At 44.5% G+C, this 23,640-nt stretch overlaps 1 protein-coding gene across 1 annotated transcript in view; it reads left to right on the plus strand.

Moving 5' to 3' along the window:
- The window catches only part of DNAH8 (dynein axonemal heavy chain 8), a 1,926,251-nt gene that overhangs the window by 722,491 nt on the left and 1,180,120 nt on the right, over positions 1-23,640 (plus strand). Inside the window, 1 exon segment of the mRNA XM_029592920.1 lies at positions 14,197-14,371. Within this exon segment, the coding sequence (XP_029448780.1) occupies positions 14,197-14,371 (175 nt within the window).

Below are 23,640 nucleotides of genomic sequence, written 5' to 3' on the forward strand. Positions count from 1 at the left end.
TCTTCTGCCGTCATTTCTATGTTTCTATATGGGTGACATCGGTAATGGAGCCCTATACGGAAAAACTTCTGTCAACGTTTCATAAACTTTTGACTGGCACCCAGAGTGCCTACTGAGCATGCCCAGCATGCCATGATATTCTCTGCCACAGGGGTCTCCCTTCAGTCTTCTTTTTTCCGCGGAGCCATTAGCCTCGCGGATAATTTGGAGTCTTGTGGTGATTTTCTCCACACTTTAAAAAAATTGTTAAAAGTTAAAAGAAAAACTTCTTGCCGCAAGGGTCTCCCTCATATTACCATCGCAGTAAGTTTTTTCTAATTTTCGACGGTTCCGTACCGGTTTTTTCGTGCCAGAGTCGTCGACGGCTGTCCGACTAATATGGCTTCGGGCTTCAAAAAATGCCCAAATTGTTGCAGAACTATGTCCATAATGGACCCACACTACGAGTGTGTGCTCTGCCTCGGCGGGAACCATGATGTCCAAAACTTCCCACAGTGCGCCGAAATGACATCGAAGGGACGTTGACTCCGGATGGAGAAGATGGAGCAGCTTTTTCAAATTCAGTTACTCCCTCCAGCATCGACGTCTGCGCAATCGTCTCAGGTGGGAGCGATTCGCAAAGTCGTTCTAAAGAAATGAGTCCCTGGTGTGGCTGGAGATGCTTCGGATCCCTCCCCCTCGTCATCTTCGAAAGCATCGACGTCGGCAGTGACGAATCAAAGGTGAAGCATCGGCATCGTCGCCAAAGGCCGCACGGCTCGGGAATCGACCCGATACCCGCCACAGCATCGATGGAATCGGGGTCACCATCTAAGAAACCTCGGCTGGATGTGGCATCTCCGAGGCCTTCGACTGCACGGCGATCCCCACCGGCATCAGTGCAGGGAACCGTATCTCCCCAGGGCTCTGTGGAAGTACCGGCATCGCCATCGCCGCCTCCCCCCATAGCTGCTCTGATTCCATCAGCTATGCGGGCGGAACTGGACGGGTACATCCGCCAGGTGGTTCGAGATGCGCTCCCCGATGCCATGCCAGGGTCCACAACAGGACATGGGGTCCTTTTAAATTCCGTAAACTGATAAAAACATGGCTTTTCCACCAGGCCTCCCTGGATTAGCTTTTTGCACCCCCCCCCCCTCCTCCAGTAATCAGTACAAAGCTATCTTATAGACCATGCTACTTCAATCAGCTTCATTTGTAACTATGTATATCAAGTAACCTTGTATAATTTAATTAAGTTTTTCTCTATCCCTCTCTCTTCTTTTTCAGTTTTGTTCAGTTTTCCACTGTTAGGAACTCTCTCAGTTTGTCCCTTCCCCTCTCCCTGTTTTTTGTATTTTCCGCCTTTTGTTATTATGTAAACCGATATGATGTGTATTTTAATGTCGGTATAGAAAAACTGTTAATAAATAAAATAAATAATAAATAAATGATACTCATAGCCCCGTATTGGCCTCGACAAGTATGGTCCCACACTTCTAGACCTCTCAGTCAGGGATCCCATTCGTCTGGGAGTAGCTCCCACTCTCATAACTCAGGATCAGGGTTGATTGCGCCATCCAAACCTCCAATCACTTGCCCTGACAGCGTGGATGTTGAAAGCTTAATTTTACAACCACTCAATCTTTCAACCCAGATATCTCAAGTGCTTATAGCGTCACGTAAGCCCTCTACACAAAAGAACTACGCTGCCAAATGGAAAAGATTTTAGGGATGTGAATCGTTTTAGGACGATTAAAATTATCGTCCGATAATTTTAATATCGTCTTAAACCGTTATGGAACACAATACAATAGAGATTCTAACGATTTATCGTTATAAATCGTTAGAATCGTGAGCCGGCACACTAAAACCCCCTAAAACCCACCCCCGACCCTTTAAATTAAATCCCCCACCCTCCCGAACCCCCCCCCAAATGACTTAAATAACCTGCGGGTCCAGCGGCGGTCCGGAACGGCAGCGGTCCGGAACGGGCTCCTGCTACTGAATCTTGTTGTCTTCGGCCGGCGCCATTTTCCAAAATGGCGCCGAAAAATGGCGGCGGCCATAGACAAACACGATTGGACGGCAGGAGGTCCTTCCGGACCCCCGCTGGACTTTTGGCAAGTCTTGTGGGGGTCAGGAGGCCCCCCCCAAGCTGGCCAAAAGTTCCTGGAGGTCCAGCGGGGGTCAGGGAGCGATTTCCCGCCGCGAATCGTTTTCATACGGAAAATGGCGCCGGCAGGAGATCGACTGCAGGAGGTCGTTCAGCGAGGGTTCCGGCGCCTCGCTGAACGACCTCCTGCAGTCGATCTCCTGCCGGCGCCATTTTCCGTACGAAAACGATTCGCGGCGGGAAATCGCTCCCTGACCCCCGCTGGACCTCCAGGAACTTTTGGCCAGCTTGGGGGGGGGCCTCCTGACCCCCACAAGACTTGCCAAAAGTCCAGCGGGGGTCCGGAAGGACCTCCTGCCGTCCAATCGTGTTCGTCTATGGCCGCCGCCATTTTTCGGCGCCATTTTGGAAAATGGCGCCGGCCGAAGACAACAAGATTCAGTAGCAGGAGCCCGTTCTGGACCGCTGCCGTTCCGGACCGCCGCTGGACCCGCAGGTTATTTAAGTCATTTGGGGGGGGGTTCGGGAGGGTGGGGGATTTAATTTAAAGGGTCGGGGGTGGGTTTTAGGGGGTTTTAATGTGCCGGTTTTGCGATTTTACGTTTTTTCGATTTTTTACGATTTTTCACGATTTTTCACGATATTTTACCCCCCCAAACGGCAACAATACGATTCCCTCCCCCTCCCAGCCGAAATCGATCGTTAAGACGATCGAGGACACGATTCACATCTCTAAAAGATTTACCTTGTGGTGCAAGCAAAACAATACTGATCCTTTCACTTGCTCCACTTCTTCTCTATTAGATTACTTATATTATCTTTCAGAGTCTGGTCTCCAGACTTCATCTGTAAGAGTACACTTAAGTGCAATCTCAGCTTACCATAACAAATTGGGAGATGCACCTATCTCTACACAACCTCTCGTCAGTAGATTTATGAGAGGTTTAACTCAACTTAAACCACCAGTTCGACCCCCAATCACACAATAGGATCTGAACGTGGTATTAACTAGACTTATGCATTCTCCATTCGAACCCATAGATACCTGTGATCTAAAATTTCTCACATGGAAGTCTATCTTCTTCATAGCCATTACATCAGCTAGAAGGATTAGTGAGTTACAAGCACTTGTCACATATGAACCTTATACAAAGTTTCTACATGACAGAGTGGTACTCCGTACGCATCCAAAATTCCTTCCCATGGTAGTTACGGAATTCCACTTGAATCAATCCATTGTTTTACCCACATTCTTTCCAAGGCCTCATTCTTACCAAGGAGAAGGGCTTTACATACTTTAGACTGTAAGCGTGCATTATTTTTATACTTAAATCGCACTGCAGTCCACAGAAAATCCAATCAACTTTTTGTCTCTTATGATCCAAACAAACCAGGTAAAGCAGTGGGTAAACATACTCTATCTAACTGGCTAGCAGATTGCATACAGTTTTGCTTTGAAAAAGCAGGCCTTCCTCTCCAAGGGCGAGTAAAAGCACATTCAGTACGAGCTATGTCAACTTCAGTAGCACACCTTCGTTCTGTGCCAATTCTTGACATCTGTAAAGCAGCAACATGGAGTTCTCTTCATACCTTTGCAGCTCATTACTGTTTGGACAAAGAAGGTTGACAGGATTCCGCCTACGGACAATCTGTCTTAAAGAACCTGTTTCCAGTTTAATCCCAACTCCTTCTACATCCATCCTGCGGAGATCTTCGGCTGACTCATTCCCATCAACAAGACTGCAATGTTGCTTCATTACGAAATGACTCAGCCTCTAGCTTGCTAATCACCCATATGTGAGGACTATCATCCTGCTTGCCTGGGATAAAGAAAAATTGCTTACATTGTTCATTAATTACAATCAAGAAAACATAACCATATATCCAAATAAAATAAACATTACAAATAATCTAACATAATAATCCCACTATTTGGCATATCCATAATTGGGGGAGACAAAACAAATATATATATAAATTCACATTTATATATATTCTAATCAGAACTTAATACATCCAAGTGTTGATACATAACAAAAATAAGGAAGGAAAGCAGAGTTATCTTATTCTTTTTGGACGTTGGTCTCTAACATCAAGGTTTGACTTTTATCCTTTAGAAATGTCTCTAAATGAGTTGGATCATTAAATCCAAATTTTTTCCCTTGGTAATTAATAAGGCAAGAACAAGGGAATTTTAAGAAAAACATTGCTCCCAAAGCTACCACCTTAGGCTTCAAGGAAAGAAAATATTTCCTTCTAGCCTGGGTGGCACGAGCAACGTCAGGGAATATTTGGACTTTATGTCCAGAAAAAGGGACATCTCTATTCAAGAAAAACTTTTTAAATAGTACATCCTTATCCTGTTCTGCTACAAAGGACACAAAAAGAGTTGCTCTATTATCTATTAGATCTATTGATTCTTCTAGGAATGTTGTTATACCCAGAGATTCCTCATTTATTTATTTATTTATTTTTATTTATTTAAAATTTTTATATACCGGCATTCATGTTGCAAACACATCATGCCGGTTTACATATAACAGGGGTGTACAGTGAACAATTCAATAACCTATTTGTGTAGAAGGAAGCAGTTACAAATAACAAGGTAATAGAACTGGGAGGAGAGAAGAAAAGGGAGAGAATAACATTAGGTATAGGTATTTACATTAGTAATAACATTTTTACATGTGGAAGTGGTAGAATCTGGCTGAATAGAATTAATCTGGCTGAATAGAATTAATCTGGCTGAATAGAATTAATTAATTTACATTATCTAGCCTCTGTTCAGAGCTCTTCAACACCTTTTTAGGAAAATAATATATCTTGGAAACCTTAGGGATATCTTCCTCTTTATAACTCAATATTTCTTTAAAAATGTTTTTAAACATTTCCATTGGAGACAGCAACCTTGTCATAGGGAAGTTGACCACTCTCAAATTCTTTACTCTCAATAAATTTTCTGTATACTCAACTTCCCTATGCAAGGTTAAGCTGTCCTTCATGAATAAATTTCCAGAATTAGAAACTAATTGCATTTTAGTATTCAAACTGAGTATATTCTTTTCACAATTTTCAATCTTACTTCCTTGTTCTACTAACACAGTTCTATTATCATTTATCACAGCAGCTACTCACCCATATGTGAGGACTATCATCCTGCTTGTCCTGGGATAAAGCAAAATTGCTTACCTTGTAATAGGTGTTATCCCAGGACAGCAGGATATAGTCCTCATGAAACCCACCCGCCACCCCGCGGAGTTGGGTCCGAAACGTTTTATTATTTTATTTTTGGCTAACGCTAATTGCTACAAACCAGACTGAAGGGAGACTCCTGTGGCAGAGAATATCATGGCATGCTGGGCATGCTCAGTAGGCACTCTGGGTGCCACTCAAATGTTTATGAAACTTTGACAGAAGTTTTTCCATATAGGGCTCCATTACCGATGTCACCCATATGTGAGGACTACATCCTGCTGTCCTGGGATAACACCTATTATAAAGTAAGCAATTTTGCTATATTAGCAGACTCTCAGTCATCGTCGCCTTCAATCTCACGAGTGGTCTCTTCATCACTCTGTAGTACAGAGCATTTTCAGTTTTGAAGAAACCCTTTCATAAACCTTTTCATGACTCCCTTGAATCATAAACTTCCCCTTTATTGCTCCAGGAGTCCAGCACATGAAGCCATCACATCGAATGGATTCCTCATTCAATGAAACAAGGGTCTTATGTATACCTTACCTTCAGTTTCTCTCATCTCAAGGATATTACTTAATTGTGAAAGGATACAGGAACAATGATTCTTATTGCCTCTTTCTGGCTTTGACAAATCTGGTTTCCATAGCTGCAAAGACTAGTGTTGGCTCTATCCACCTTCCAATCTTTCAAAATCTCCTTTGTTCAAAGGGTCTTCTCTTTCCCAGCCTGCAATCTATAACTCTCACAGCGAGAATATTGAGAACAAAGTAATAGTGGCAATGGTATTTTCTTCAGAAGTTAAAGAAGTTATACTAGTGAACAAAACGTCAATCATCAGGCATGCTTATAAATTTAAGATTTTCTTGTTGGTGTTCCTCTGTCAATGAAAATCCATTTACATATCCAATGGCAATGTTACTGCAGTATGTCATACACTTTTTTAATGCTGATTTGAATTCCAATTTAGAATTCAATCGAGTGCAGTAGCTACATACATAGAAACATAGAAACATAGAAATGACGGCAGAAGAAGACCAAACGGCCCATCCAGTCTGCCCAGTAAGCTTTGCACTTTTTTTTTCTCATACTTCTGTTAGTCTTGGCGCTTAGTAACCTTTTGGTTCTATTCCCCTTCCACCCCCACCATTAATGTAGAGAACAGTGTTGGAACTGCATCTAAATGAATATCTAGATTAGTTAGGGGTAGTAACCGCCGCATACCATCATCTTTCAGAAGGCCTACCTATTTATCAGCATCCCATAGTATCCATAGTATACAATCCAAGGGATTGTATTATTTGAAGCCTCCAGTCAAAACTCCTCCTACTCAATAGGAAACACAGAGAAGTTGTATTTATTGTTCAGCTTGATGGTACTGCCCGGGGAGCGGGCAGCAGTGAAGGTAACCCAGTGAGGTAGTCCAGGGGTCCACAGCAGAGGAGACCAGTCTCACACCCGAGTAGGATGCGCAGTGCAGCGTAGCACGGACAGGTCCCAGAAGTAGATGTAGAACGCTGAACTGCAGATGAGACAGACTGAGAAGGGTTAGTACTCACTGATGGAGAAGGCTGTATGGTTGAAGGTCCTGGCAGGCCGAAGCTGTTCAGTGGCAGGCACAAGATTCTGGAGAGCAGGCACTCGAGGAATGAGTACCTGATTTCCCAGGATAGGTACCTGAAATAGAGAAAAGGGGTCCCCGAGGAGCGGGTACCCAAGTTAGTGAAGAATTACCCCGAAGGGCAGAGGTAGCTTCCAGCGGCAACTGGGAAGCAGCAGAGCAGCATAGACAGGGTGGCGTGCGCATGCGCACCCTAGGAGGCCCTCAGGAAAATCATGGCGAACACTGTCGCCGTTGCCATTCCGGGGACGCTGGAGAGAGCAGCATGAAGACGTGGCAGCAGCCATCTTCCCAAGGCTTGAGGAGAGAGAAGGAAGAAAGGGGAGGCACAGAGGCCGAAGCCGTCTGAGACCGACGGACGTAACACTAAGCATTCTTCCCACAGATACATATTGGGGAAAACCCTTTAGTATGTGTCTTTATAAAAACATTCAAGGTTAAAGCAGCAATAATAGCAACATTTTTTGACAATTTCGTTGGCAATTAAATAAAAAAACATTGAGTTCTTCCTTTTTCGTTGTCATTTATATTTCATACCTGAGGAGATTATTAGAAGTCCATATTCAGTCACAGGCTAATCAAGTAAATTAACAGATTATTCTTACCCAGTTAATTTAAACTGAATATTCGGTGACAAAGCCACACCACTGAATATACTCAGCTAATTCCAGTTAAATCCAGTTAAATATACTCAGTTCTACAGTTAGCTAGGAAGATTTATCTGGCTAACTGTAGAACATCCCTTTAACATAACTAAAGTTATCCACATAACTTAGGGGATTATTTTCTAACCCTATTGCATGCGAAAATTCCCTTTTCGCGTGCGATAGCTAGATTGGGGCAGAGTCGGGGTGGTGTCGGCAACGGAAGAGGAGGAGTCGGGGCAGCGTCTGGGCGGACACTGCGGAAACTTCGCTGGCAGCGATTGCTGCCAGTAGTGCGTCCAATAGCACCACCTTTCATGATGGCGCTATTGGGTGCGAAAGCTTGCAGTGATAACACCGCTTTGCCCCCCACCCACCGCCCCCTGTTACCGCACGATTCACAAAGCCCTGCTAAGCCCGGCTAAGTTTCTGGATAATGTAGCCCTGCCCCAGAATACCTCAGAATTATCTGGGTAAATTCTACTGTTGTAAAAACTTGGATAAATTGGAGGTAGTCAGTGCAGTGAAATTTTGAAATTCTGTGGTTTGACTCAAACTTACAGGTAGATTTCAAAAGCGTTGCTCGCGCAAAAACGGCCCCATACATGCGTATGTGGTTCATGCATGAGCAACATGAATTTTAAGAAGCTGGGAAGTATGTGCGTATCTACTTGTGCACATATCAAGAATAAGGAGGCAGAAAAGGGGCAGGGAATGGGCATAACTCCCAAATTTTGCAGAGCTGACCATGGCAATGCATGCCATGTTACCTGCATAACTTTATAACTGGCCCTGATGAGGTACAAGTCTGGAGAGTTTGGGTCAGAGGATCCTGAAAACAAGAGAGAGAGAGAAACTCTTTTAAAGAGACAACCCGACACTCTATATATTCCACTGTAAGAGAGGCACTTTCAACTCATGGTGGGTTTTGGGGAGGGAGGCAGTGTTACATTGGTCTGCCTTGGACACAAGAGTCTATAAACACTTGTAAACGCCAAAACATAGAAACATAGAAATGACGGCAGAAGAAGACCAAAGGGTCCATCCAGTCTGCCCAGCAAGCTTTCGCACTCTTTTTCTTTTCTCTCACATACTTATCTGTTTCTCTTGGCTCTTAGTAACCTTTTTTGTATTCTATTTCCCTTCCACCCCCACCATCAATGCAGAGAGCAGTGTTGGAACTGCATCTCAGTGAAATAGCTTAATTTAGTTAGGGGTATTAACCACCGCAATAAGCAAGCTACACCCATGCTTATCTGTTTATTCAGACTGTGTAATTCAGTCCTTGTTGATTGTTGCCTGAATATAGATCAACCTTTCTTCATTCTCCCCTGTCATTGAAGCAGAGAGCCATGCTGGCTATGTATTGAAAGTGAAGTATCAGTCTTGCTCCCCTGCTGTTGAAGCAGAGGACTATGCTGGATATGCGTGAAGTGTCAAACTTCCTCCCTGCCGTTGAAGCAGAGAGCTATGCTGGCTTGCACTGAAGTGAAATATCAGACTTGCTCCCCTGCCGTTGAAGCAGAGGGCTATGCTGGATATGTGTGAATTGTCAAAATTTCCTCCCCTGCCGTTCAAGCAGAGGGCTATGCTGAATATGTGTGAATTGTCAAATTTCCTCCCCTGCCATTGAAGCAGAGAGCTATGCTGGATATGTGTGAAGTGTTAAACTTCCTCCCCTGCCGTTGAAGCAGAGAGTTATGCTGGATTTGCATTGAAAGTGAAGTATCAGGTATTTTTTGGTTTGGGGTAGTAACCGCCGTAACAAGCCAGCTACTCCCCTGTTTTTATGTGGTTGCAAATTCTTTTTTTTTCCACATTTCCTCTTGCCGTTGAAGCATAGATCAATGTTGGAGTCGCATTATTGAATAAGGATATTCATCTCCAGGTAGTAGCCATCATTCCCTCAAGCCACCCCAATGTCTCTTCTCTTCATTCACATCCTCTAGACTTTATGGATCCACAGTATTTATCCCACGCCCCTTTGAAATCCTTCACAGTTTTGGTCTTCACCACTTTCTCTGGAAGGGCATTCCAGGCATCCACCACCCTCTCCGTGAAGAAATACTTCCTGACATTGGTTCTGAGTCTTCCTCCCTGGAGTTTTAAATCGTGACCCCTGGTTCTTCTGATTTTTTTGCAATGGAAAATGTTTGACGTTGTCTTTGGATCATTAAAACCTTTCAAGTATCTGAAAGTCTGTATCATATCACCCCTACTCCTCCTTTCCTCCAGGGTGTACATATTTAGATTCTTCAGTCTCTCCTCATAAGTCATTCGATGAAGACCCTCCACCTTTTTGGTCGCCCTTCTCTGGATTGCCTCCATCCTGTCTCTGTCCCTTCGGAGATACGGTCTCCAGAACTGAACACAGTACTCCAGGTGAGGCCTCACCAAGGACCTGTACAAGGGGATAATCACTTCCCTTTTCTTACTCGATATTCCTCTCTCTATGCAGCCCAGCATTCTTCTGGCTTTAGCTATTGCCTTGTCACATTGTTTCGCCGACTTCGGATCATTAGACACAATCACCCCAAGGTCTCTCTCCTGCCCCGTGCACATCAGCCCTTCTCCCCCCATCGAATACAGTTCTTCCGGATTTCCACACCCCATATGCATGACTCTGCACTTCTTGGCATTCAATCTCAGCTGCCATATCTTCGACCACTCTTCCAGTTTCCTTAAATCCCGTCTCATTCTCTCCACTCCTTCCGGCGTGTCCACTCTGTTGCAGATCTTAGTGTCATCCGCAAAAAGACAAACCTTACCTTCTATCCCGTTCGTAATGTCGCTCACAAAGATATTGAACAGGACTGGTCCCAACACCTACCCTTGCGGCACTCGGCTCAACACCGCTCTCTCTTCAGAGTAAATTCCATTTACCATCACACATTGTCTTCTGTCCGTCAACCAGTTTACAATCCAGGTCACCATTCTATCAGATTTGTCTGACAGGATCTTCCCCTGGTGAATCCATTCTGTCTGTGGTCCAGCAATTCTTCCGACTGTAGATAGCTCACTATTCCTTCTTTTAACAGCGACTCCATTACTTTTCCCACCACTGAGGTGAGGCTAACCGGTCTGTAATTACCAGCCTCTTCTCTGTTTCCGCTCTTGTGAAGCGGGATCACCACCGCTCTTCTCCAGTCACTCGGCACCACTCCCATTTCTAGGGATCTTTTGAACAGATCACACATCGGACCCGCCAGCACATCTCTGAGCTCCCTCAGTATCCTGGGATGAACCTCATCAGGCCCCATGGCTTTGACCACTTTCAGTTTCCTCAGCTCTTCCCATACATTCTCTACTGTAAATGGAGTAACATCTACTCCATTCCCCTCTAGTTTGTTAACTAGCAATGGTCCTTCTCCAGGGTCTTCTTTAGTGAACACAGAACTGAGGTATTTGTTTAATATTTCTGCCATTTCTTCGTCTCTCTCCACACATTGATCCTTTTCACCTTTCAGTTTCACTATACCACTTTGAACTTTTCTCTTTTCACTGATGTATCTGAAAAATGTTTTGTCACCTCTCTTAATCTCTTTGGCAATCCTTTCTTCCGCTTGACTTTTTGCCATCTTGATTACTTTCTTTGTCTCCCTCAGTGCTACCAGATATTCTTCTTTGTGCTCCTCCTTTTGGGATCCTTTATATTTCTTTAATGCTGTTCTTTTAGCCTTTATTTTGTCAGCCACCTCCTTGGAGAACCAGTTAGGTTTCATTTTTCTTTTGCTTTTCTTTACTTTTCTAACATATAGATTAGTTGCTCACCCTGAATTGAAAATGTCCTGAATTGAAAATGCCCTGAAAACTCACCCTGAATTGAAAATGCCCCTCTTATGATAGGATATAGAACGTCATATTCTCTCTCTCTCTCTCTCCCCTCAACACATATACATGGTAGGAATATTTTAAATGTATGCATGTACTTGCACACATGATATAAATTTATTTATTTATTTATTTATTTATTTATTTAACATTTTTCTATACCGAACTTCATGACAGGCGCCATATCAGGCCGGTTTACATCAAACTTAGGGGTTAACTTAGCAAAAAACCATATAACAAGAAGGCCGAAGCGCAGGTACAAATAACAGGGAAAAGAACTTGGAGGCTAGAGTAGCCAGGAAATAAAGGACAGAAAAAACTGGAGAATGAACATGGATGAATATGCAGTTACTGGTTTGTACATTTAGTCTATTGAGCTAAATGGAAGCACTGTTGCGATGTTAGGCTTGAGGGAAGGCTTGGACAAAAAGCCAAGTCTTGAGTTTTTTCCGGAAGGTAATCAGGCAGGGTTCCAGTCTTAGATCAGTCGGCAGGTTGTTCCAGATGAAGGGGCCAGCTGTGGAAAGTGCCCGTTCTCTCGTGGAGGTTAGACGAGTGGATTTAGTTGGGGGAACTTGAAGGGTTAACTTGAAGGGTGTTTAATTTGAGCATATAATTGTTCACGTGCCTAATATGTGCATTTCTGGACATATGTGTTTACCTTTTAAAATTTACTCGTTAGCTAGGAAACCTTTTTTAATTATGGAACTCTCTAGTGTTTAAAGATTCTGTGATCTTTCCCCACGCAGCTGATCTCAAGCCTGTGAATTAAGGTTATTTAGGATGCTGACTTCTAGCAGAGAACCAGGTAATGAGTTGCTGGCACCTATAAAGTATGAACAGCCAAAGAACAGAAGCATGAAAAGAGAGTATTTTTAAAGGGTGCAACCATAAAAAAAGAGATGCACATAATTTTTTCAAGAAAGGCTGAAAATATAAGTCCTCAAATGTACTGGGGACAAACAGGAGACAGGCATCAAGACTGAAAAAGAAACAGTAATGTCATGCAAGAGATACATTGATATACTGAGCATACTATCTAGCTGAGGTACTTTCTGATGGCTCTTGATATTTAAGTATGCAAGAAAAACGGACTCAGGTTTTCAAACAACCTGAACTCTCCTAAAATAAACACTTTGGAAAGGGGTTGTTACCCTGCCCATACACCACATGAGAAAATAGATCCAATAATTTTACACATTTATCTTTAGGGAAAATTTCAGCTGAATCTAACCATCTGTGTTTTCAGCTGAAAATCCATGAAAATCTACCCTGTTTAAACTTAGCTAGCTAAATTTAGGATGCTTAGATGATGTGACTAATCTTAACCTACTTGTTAAAAATCTAATTATTCAGATAAATTTTCTCCCTTCCTACCCACAACTACCAAATATTTATTGGCCAGATCCCTTTGGATATTGACCTCTGGGGTTCTAGTGCATTATTTTAAACATTCTTGTTATGTTATGAGTAAAGTCAATAGTGGACCCTTGGGCCGGCTGAGGTGGACAGCGTCCACAGGAGTTAATAAGCCGGGAGGCGGCACTCAGCTGGAGCGGACTGATGGCGTCTTCACCCTGGAAACCCAAGACCCCCCCAGGAGGAGCCCGTAGGGGTCCGAGTCGCTGGGACTTAGGAGAATCGTGAATGAGTCCAAGGTCTGTGGCTGGCTGAAGGACGAGGAGAATCGTGAGGAAGTCCGAGGATCGTGGCTGGCTGAAGACAAAGGAGAATCGTGAAGAAGACCAAGGTTCGAGGCTGGCAGAAGACAAAGGAGAAACGTGAAGAAGACCAAGGTTCGTGGCTGGCTGAAGACAAAGGAGAATCGTGAAGAAGACCAAGGTTCGTGGCTGGCTGAAGACAAAGGAGAATCGTGAAGAAGACCAAGGTTCGTGGCTGGCAGAAGACAAAGAGAATCAGGAACCGGAGCTGGAGTCAGGATATGTAGACAGCAAGTAGAGCCCAGAGCTGGAGCCAAGGCACAGCAGGACCAAACAGAACCTGACCTGGAAGCAGGGCACGGCTGGGACAAGCTGGAACCGGAGCTGGAAGCAAGGCACGGCTGGAACAAGCAGGAACCAGGGCTGGAAGCAAGGCACGGCTGGAACAAGCTGGAACCGGAGCTGGAAGCAAGGCACGGCTGGAACAAGCTGGAACCGGAGCTGGAAGCAAGGCACGGCTGGAACAAGCAGGAACCGGAGCTGGAAGCAAGGCACGGCTGGAACAAGCAGGAACCAAGGCTGAAAGCAACGCTGGGAAGCAACTAAGCACACAGTAGAGTGACCTCGTTGCAAAGGCAAAGCAAGGAAGTCAGGCGCTGGTTTAAATAGCCGGCCAGCGTCTGACGTCAGGAACGGGGCGGTTCAGCACTTCCGGGTGCTGGACCTTTAAGAGCCCCCTGCTCGCGCGCGCGCGTTGCCTGGGAGTGGGAGGAGTCTGAGTCGTCCCTCGGCAGCGTCTCCACGTGGAGAGAGACGCTGCCATGCGGCCCTGCAGGCCCCAGGAGCAACGGAACGCGGCGAGACCGGGAGAGGCAGCAGAAAGGTAAGGACCCGGTCGCTAGCCTAGCGACCGGGACCGCAACAATTCTAGCATATACAGTACCTACCTCTATAAAAGCTAATATCTGATCTGTGCAGGCTATAGTGGTGAAATGGGAAACTTGACTAATGTCCATTATTGATAAGTAATTACCTTTTCTTCTTGGGTTGAATATAATTTGAGCTATTGCTAAAAATTATATTGTATGTTTATGATGCACTTTCCTATTCTATCTTCACCATTCATAGACACCATCATTTTTTCTATAGGTAATCATTCCTAGTTTGGATGACATTCAACAAGCGATCAATCGTATGATCCAATTAACCTTGGAAGTAAGTCAAGGAGTAATACAGTGGGGTCAGCGCCGAGTGCAAACCACGAGCATAGAAGAGCAACAATCCAATGTTTTCACTGGATCTTTTAAGATAAGGAGGGAAGACAGTAAGTTTTTATTTATTATACATTACAGAGACAATTTTCTTTCTATTTGTATTGCTGCAAAGTCCGTGGGTACTACTTACCCATGGACTCTACCCTAGTGTTCAAAGTGAAAGTACGCTTATACTTTCACTTTGAAAATTACTATGGAAAAAGAATCCACAGCGATTTGCACCTGCTTTTTGTGCAGCTACTTCTTGACACCAAAATTATGCGCATATTTTTGAAATCCAAAACTGCATGTAGTTTTCTCTTCCCACCTAAATCTATCCCAGCAATACCTCCACCTTAGTGCAGTTAAAACTATGCACATATGTCTCTATTGACATCCAAACAATTGTCTCTATAGGGAAGGTGGTTCAGGGAGCTGATGCTGATTTATAATGCCTGTTTAGATGCAAAAGTCAATTTAGCCTCTATTTGGTTAATATGGGGGGGTTAAAGACTGAAACACTTAAGGCTGGATTTTAAATCAGCCATGTGCGTAAAAAATGGGGTTTATGCGCATGGACGGGCCCCTTTGAAAATGTGTGCGGTGCGCGTAAGGCAACGGCTATGCGCATAACCATTATGCATAGAAGTGCCAGGCCCAGAGAAAGAGGTGGTCCAGGGGCAGGAGGGGTAGGGCTGGAGGTGGCCGGTGCAGTGCCTGCTGGTACGCGCTAGTTGCTACTGCTTCTGAAGGGAGCAAAAGGTAAAATAAAACATTGGGTGTTAGCTAGGTAAGGGATAGGGGGTGGGGAGGAGAGAGCAAGAGAGAGGAAGGTCAGTTAGGTGGGTTGGAAAGTTCCCTCCAAGTCCACTCCTTAATTGGAACGGACTGGGAGGGAACTGGGAGAGGCCCTGTCTCGTCGCTGCGCGTACTTTTATAAACTTAGGCCCCCCTGTGCGCACTGCCCGCACATACACACGCAGATTATAAAATCAGGCGTGCATGTATGCACTGCCCATGGATTTTATAACATGCGCATGCCGGCGAACGTATGTTATAAAATTGTCCATGTGTGCGCGCTGGGAAGCGCACTCATACCTTTTAAAATCTACCCCTTAAGGAACTAGCACAGCGTAATTCACTCAATGCCTCCCATATTCACACTGGGGCTAGAATGTTCTTCAAGTGACACAAGACCTGACACAAGACCCTCCTTTCTCTACAGAAAAACATGTAACTCTGAACTCCTCAGCAAAGTTTTAGCCCCAGAACTACCATCCATCGATGTTTCTACACCGAATTCCGCTCTTCAATCTTGGTCCAAAATAACAAAATCAGTAGCAAACACTCTTTGCCCACTGACCACCAAAAAACACTCTACAAAAGCATCCAAAAGACAACCCTGGTTTAATGATGAACTGCGAAATCTCAAACAACTACTTCGGCAGAAAGAAAGAAAATGGCGCAAAGCCCCCTCACCGGCCTCAGTCTCTGACTACAAACGTACACTCCACCAATACAAAAACAGTATACAGAAAACAAAAAGAGACTTCTATGCCCGTCAGGTTCATCACCTCATCTTTGACTCAAAAGCTTTATTCGCCTTCGTCTCTAATCTCACTAAACCTATCACTCCGGATATACCACCAGAACTTTCTCAGACCAAAGCAGACGAACTGGCTCTTCATTTCAGCAAAAAAATCTCTGACCTCATCAATCAATTGCCACCAACCACTAGCTCTCAAGATTTCACACACATTCTCCCTAACAAAGATATCCAACTTAACGCATTCGAACCCATCACTGTCACAGAAATACAATCTGTGTTGAAGAAAATGAAACCTTCATCACACCCCTTCGATCAAATTCCTTCCAAAATGCTACTTCTCATTCCTGATACTATATCAAAATCACTAGCCGAAATTATAAACTGTTCACTGTCCCAGGGTATCTACCCAGATGAACTAAAAACAGCTTCAATCAAACCCCTCTTAAAAAAACCGAATCTAAATCCAAGCGATCCCAATAACTTCCGCCCTATTTCCAACCTTCCATTCATAGCCAAAATAATGGAAAAATTGGTGAATACACAACTCTCCAACTACTTGGAAGATCACGGAATTCTATCTCCAAACCAATATGGCTTTCGTAAAGCTGCAAGCACAGAAACATTACTTCTTTCGCTCTCAGACTTCCTCCTCGCCGGAATAGACAAAGGCAAAGCATTTTTACTAATCCTCCTCGACTTCTCGGCGGCCTTTGACACCGTCAACCATCACCTCCTTCTAAAACAACTAGCTAATATCGGAGTTACAGATACTTCACTAACATGGTTCAAAACCTTCCTGGAAAACAGAGGATATAGGGTTAAAATTCATAATACAGAATCACAATATCACCCCTCCACCAGAGGGGTGCCACAAGGTTCATCCCTTTCACCCACTCTATTCAATGTATACCTGCTACCTCTTTGTCAACTATTAACAAAATTAAAACTGAAACACTTCCTCTTCGCTGACGACGTACAGATTGTGATCCCTATAAAAGAATCTATCAAGATAACAATGGAATACTGGGATAGTTGCCTATTAGAAATCAAATACCTCCTTAACAGCCTTAACCTAATCCTTAATGCGTCGAAAACGGAATATCTCCTTATAGCACCTGAAAACAACAAAACACTTTCAAAGCCTCCAACCATTCTACAAACCACACATGTAAGAGATCTAGGAGCCATCTTAGACAACCGTCTTATCCTCAAACCATTCATTAACAAAACTACCAAAGACTGCTTCCACAAATTACATATTCTGAAAAGAATAAAGCCACTTTTCCACGCGCATGACTTTAGATCAATCCTACAAGCAATAATCTTCTCCAAACTAGATTATTGCAATTCTTTACTACTAGGCCTCCCAGCTTCCTACACCAAACCTCTACAAATGGTACAGAACACTGCAGCCAGAATCCTCACAAACTCCAGGAGAATTGACCACATCTCCCCCATCCTCAAAGACCTTCATTGGTTACCGATCCACTTCAGAATTATGTACAAAACCATCATGATTATCTACAAAAACATCCATCAACACACTCAACTCGACCTACAAATCCCTTTTAAAAAACACACATCTGCCAGACCCATCAGGGAACACTACAAAGAATCACTACAGGTTCCACATGCCAAAACCTACCACCACAAATCCTACAGTTCAAGAGCTCTCTCATCTGCAGGTCCAATCCTTTGGAACTCCATCCCCCCGGACTTAAGACAAGAACCATGTGCTCTAACTTTTAGGAAAAGACTAAAAACTTGGCTTTTTAAAAAAGCATTCCCAGATCTGGATTAAATTCTCCACCCATCAGCATAAACACAAAAGTTAGTGAACTGTAACAAAAACACACTAACTTCACACGCAGTGACAACAACATATTATTATACTTCACTACAATTCATATTTGGTCAATCTTTCCTACCCATCTATATTTTATAATTTTATACATATTTATTAATTGATACAGTTGGCTAAAATGTTAATATTCTTTCTTTAATTTCCTCCCCTTTCAGATCCTAGTTATTTTTCCTTGTTTTTTGTAACTTCCTCACATCCTAAATATTGTTACAATGTTTTTATTTGTTAAGTTTCTTATTATATTTGATGTCGAATTGGGAAATGTTTCTACCATGTTACTCTCTGCAGTTATTCACATTGTTAATTGTAAACCGGGTTGATGTGATTCATATCATGAAACTCGGTATAATAAAAATAATAAATAAATAAATAAATAAATAAATAAGTGTCGCAGGTTGATGGTTTACATTGTTACGGATTTTATATATAGTTTTTTTGAGTAGGGGGGAGGTAAGGAGTGGGAAGAATTTTGTAGGGGGTGAAAATATAACAATTATTATCCCAGGACAAGCAGGATGCTAGTCCTCACATATGGGTGACATCAGTAATGGAGCCCTATGTACGGAAAAACTTCTTTCAAAGTTTCTATGAAACTTTTGACTGGCACCAGAGTGCCTACTGAGCATGCCCAGCATGCCATGATATTCCCTGCCACAGGGGTCTCCCTTCAGTCTTCTTTTTTCCGCGGAGCCGTTAGCCTCACGGTTAATCTGGAGTCCTGTGGTGATTTTCACCACACATAAAACTTTAGAAAAAGTTCAGAAAAAACTTTCCACCACAAGGGTCTCCCTTCCGTTCCATCGCGATAAGTTTTTTTCCTCGTGATTTTCGCGGTTCCATACCGTTTTTCTGGCCCTTGCCATCGACAGATGTCCGGCAGAAATGGCCTTGGGTTTTAAAAAATGCCCGAATTGTGCGAGAAACATGTCCATTACGGACCCGCACCAAGAATGTGTTCTTTGCCTCGGCGAGAAACACGACGTCAAGTCTTGTAGTTTATGCGCCGAAATGACATCGAAGGGACGTCGGCTCCGGATGGAGAAGATGGAGCACCTTTTCAAAATTCAATTGCTCCCATCGGCATCGACGTCAACCCAGTCATTGCCGTCTGGATCGATATGGCAAGTTGTACTGAAAAGACGACTTCCAGGTGAGGCAGGAGACGATTCTACTCCCTCCCTCTCGCCATCGTTGAAGGCGTCCAACTCCGGCAGCGAAAAACATAAAGAGAAGCATCGGCATCGGCATCGACGCCATCGAACCGGTGCCCACTGAGCCATCGAAGGATGCGGCCTCCTCCGCTAAGAAAGCTCGGACGAGCGTGGAGGCTCCGAGGCCTACGATACCAGGGCGATCCCCACCGCTATCGGTGCCGGGCACCATACCTCCTCAGGGCTCTGAGGAGGTATCAGTATCGCCATCGCCGCCTCCCCCCATAGCTGCTCTGATACCATCAGCTATGCGGGCGGAACTTGACGAGTACATCCGTCAAGTGGTGCGACAAGCTCTCCTCGATGCGGTACCAAGCCAGCCATCGACACCGATGTCACCATCGACACCAGCTCCGATGCCTTCGGATCCATTGCCATCGATGCCGGTACGGCCATCGATTCCGCAGCCGATGCCCTCGATGCCACGCCCGATGCCTTCACCAATTCCACCGGTGACTCCATCGGTGCCATCTTCAGAATTCACGATTCTTCAACCACTGATGAGTAAACTGGACACTTTGCTCGATGCAATCTTGAAGAAGCCCAGAGATATCGATGAAGAACCTGTGCCAGGACCCTCAGGAGTTCCCAGGCCTCATCAGCCTCGATCCCCTTTACTACCACCGAGGCCGAGAGAGACACCGCTGGGGCCAATTACACCACGACCACTGAGGTCCCCAAAAGATACAGGCACAGATACAGACACAGAGTACTCCTCAGAAGAAGACAAACTGTCTGAACCATCTCCTCCTGAGGACCGTAGAAAATCTCCTCCAGAAGATTTATCTTTCTCAAACTTTGTGAAGGACATGGTGGACACCATTCCTTTACAGTTGCATGCAGAGGTGGATTCCAGACAAAAGACACTGGAAGTCCTAGAATTCGTAGATCCTCCCAAGGAGATTTTGGCTGTGCCAGTACATGAGGTATTACAAGAACTCATGTCTGAAGAGGATACGAGACAGCAAACCTTAGAGGTTCTTCAATTTGTAGATCCCCCTAAGGAAGTCCTAGCTATCCCTATTCATGAGGTCCTGGTGGAGCTACAACATAGATTGTGGGAACATCCATGTTCAGTTCCACCAGTAAAATGAAGGATGGACACCACCTATCTAGTACAGCACATCCCTGGCTATCAAAGAGCACAACTACCACACCAATCAATGGTAGTCGAATCGGCTCAGAAAAAAATCTAAAAGAGTACATCCTCATTCTTCTACCTCTCCAGGGAAAGAATACAGATTCTTGGACACTCTAGGAAGGAAAGTCTTCCAAGGATCAATGCTTAATTCCAGGATAGCGTCTTACCAACTTTATATGATGCAATACCAGAGAAATCTCTGGAAACAAATGCAACAACTCGCTGAATCCCTGTCTCAGCAGTATCAGGACTCAGCTAATGCAATTAGCCATAAAGGATTAGAAGCAGGAAAATATGAGGTTCGTGCTGCATACGACAGTTTTGAAACTTCCTCAAGAGGCGCAGCTACTGGGATCAGTGCACGCCGTTGAGCCTGGCTTAAAGCCTCCGACCTTAGGCCTGAGGTCCAGGAAAAGTTGGTAGATTTACCTTGTGTGGGTGACAACCTTTTTGAATCAAATGTTCAAGAAGCAGTAGCTCAACTTAAAGAACATACAGAGACAATGTGTCAATTATCTGCTGTCCCACAAGACTCTTCCATTGTGTCACGCTGTCAGCCACAAAAAGATACAAGGAAACCATACTACAGGCCACGGAGGTACTATCCACCAGCACCTTGGGGCAGATCTTCCCGACCGCAACAAAGATCCCAGCCCAGACAACCTAGAACTGCTAGGCCTCAACCTCCACCGCAAACAGGCCCAGCTGCAGCTTTTTGAGACAAAGTCAGAGAAGAGCAGCCGTTGAGCCTGGCTTGGGGTTGGACTTGGAGGGAACTTTCCAATCCCAACCCAACCATACCAGTAGGAGGTCGAGTCTCCTTTTATTTCAACCATTGATCAAGGATAACAACAGATCAATGGGTACTCTCCATTATATCACGAGATTACCAACTCAATTTCCTATCAATTCCAAAAGACTCTCCACCAAAGTCTCTTTGGATAAACAAAGATCATATCACTCTTCTGCAAGCAGAATTATCCACCCTTCTGAGAGCCAAGGCCGTGGAACCAGTTCCCCGGCCTCAGCATGGTAGAGGATTCTACTCCCATTATTTCCTCATTCCAAATAAAACAGGAGGCCTACACCCCATACTAGACCTTTGAAATCTCAACAAATTTCTATGGAAAGAGAAATTCAAAATGGTCTCCTTAGGCACCATGCTTCCCCTTCTTTAGACAGGAGACTGGCTCTGTTCTCTGGATCTACAAGACGCTTACGCTCACATTCCAATATTCCTTCCTCACCGCAAGTTCCTGCATTTCCTGGTGGGTCATCAGCATTTCCAATATCGGGTTCTACCATTCAGACTTGCCTCAGCACCAAGAGTGTTCATGAAATGCATAGCAGTAGTAGCAGCACATTTACATAAGGAAAGTGTACAAGTTTTTCCCTATCTGGACAACTGGCTCATCAGAAGTCAATCTCAACAAGGAGCTCTTGCCTCTTTCAGACTCACAATCAATCTGCTCCACTCGATGGGTTTTCTCATCAATTACCAAAAATCCCACCTCATCCTGTCTCACCTACTGCAATTCATTGGAACAGAATTAAACACCATACTATCAAGAGCCTTCCTACCCGAGGACCGGGTGGAAGCAATTTCCTCATTGGCAAACTCGCTACGTTTATAGAAACAGGCCACAGCTCATCAGTCTGCTAGGCCACGTAGCCTCCACAGTTCTTGTCACTCCTATGGCCAGATTAGCCATGAGAATAACCCAATGGACATTAAGATCACAGTGGATACAAGCCATCCAACCACTGCCGTCTCCAGTTCAAATAACCCAACAGCTACGTTCATCTCTCCTATGGTGGGTGAACAAGGACAACTTGCGCAAGGGCCTACCCTTTCAACAACCAATTCCACAGATACCTTTAACTACAGATGCATCTACCTTAGGTTGGGGAGCTCACATAGGCAATCTTCAAACCCAAGGTACTTGGACGACACTCGAAGCAACATTTCAAATCAATGCCCTGGAACTTCTAGCTATTTTATTTTTGCTAATGCTTATTGCTACACACGAGACTGAAGGGAGACCCCTGGGGCTCGAGGGATCATGGCATGCTGGGCATCCTCAGTGGGCTCAGTATGCCAGTCAAAAGTTTCTAGAAACTTTGATAGGATGTTTTTTGTGATAAGGCTCCATTAGTGATGTCACCCATATGTGAGGACTACATCCTGCTGTCCTGGGATAACACCTATTACAAGGTAAGCAATTTTGCTTTCTCACAGGACAAACAGGATGGTAGTCCTCACATATGGGTGAGTACCGAGCTGAGGATGCCCGAGTAAAGCACCAAATGCACTCAAATGCAACAGGCACAAAAACAGGGGTGAAAATTTGGTTAGGAGGGTAAACTGAACCCTGAACGGGTTGGTGGAAGGATATTGGGAAGTTAAACTGAAAACAAGTTGTGTAGAATGCCCCCTTCGGTTCCATTGATGTCCGCATCTATTCTCTCAGTGCCATCGGTGTTTACATCAATGACACTGATCCCTCCATGAATTACATCGATGCCCACATCGATTCCATCTATGCCATCGATGCCCAAGTCGATTCCAACGATGCCATCGATGCCCATAATGATGCCCATGTTGATGCCATCATCGCCCGTGTCGATGCCATCATCGACCGTGTCCATTCCATCGATGCCATTGATGCCTTCGTCAATGCCGCCGTCGATTCCGTCAATGCCAACATTGAGTCCACTGATGCCATCAATGACTCATCAATTCATCGATGCCACACTGATACCCATGTCAATGCCATCGGAGCTTCCATAGATGCCTTTGATGACAGCATAGTGGCAATGTGGTATTTCCAACACACAAGCACACACAACCTCTTCGCTGCGCTACCAGGAAGCTGCGCAGCTCTAGCCTTCAGCCCTTGCACACTCCATCATTCCCTGGCCACTTATCTAACAGATTTATTGAACACACTAGCAGGCCTTCTCCATAGATGTTTCCAGCCTCTCGAATGGTTTCTGACTACATGTGTAGCGAGCAAAATCTTCTAGCACTGAGGTTAATCGACCTTGCCCTCTGTGTCCGAATCAACCCATACAATGGACAGGTTCTCCTCTCTACACGTGTCTGAATGTGTTCCCATGGACACCTGTGCTCACTCTGCAACAAAGGCCTCTTATATGTGTCTTTTTCGATGCCTTTCATAGCCAAAACTCTCATTATGCTACAACAGGATGGGGTTCACTGTTTCTCAGACCCATGTCCTTACCGTGACAAGTATGTTTTCCCATACTCAACCTATCACTCCAGTAACCAGTTTGCTAGCTCACAGGTCAGTTTCATATCACAGACTTACTGATGTTCTCAGGTACTGGTAGCGTCACAACAGCCTTCCACACGTAAATCTTACCATTCAAAATGGCATGATTTACCACATGGCGCATACAAAAGGGTATTAGCCCCTTTTTCTACACCACTCCTTTTCTCTTACGCTTTCTAATGTTCTCTCGGATTCTGGTCCCCAGACATCCTGCGCATGGGTACAACTCAATTCCAATTCGGCGTACCACTTGGGAGTGGGGATGCCCAATTAACGGTT

The sequence above is a fragment of the Rhinatrema bivittatum genome, chromosome 3, assembly GCF_901001135.1.
Source record: "Rhinatrema bivittatum chromosome 3, aRhiBiv1.1, whole genome shotgun sequence".
NCBI classification, from domain to species: Eukaryota; Metazoa; Chordata; class Amphibia; order Gymnophiona; family Rhinatrematidae; genus Rhinatrema; species Rhinatrema bivittatum.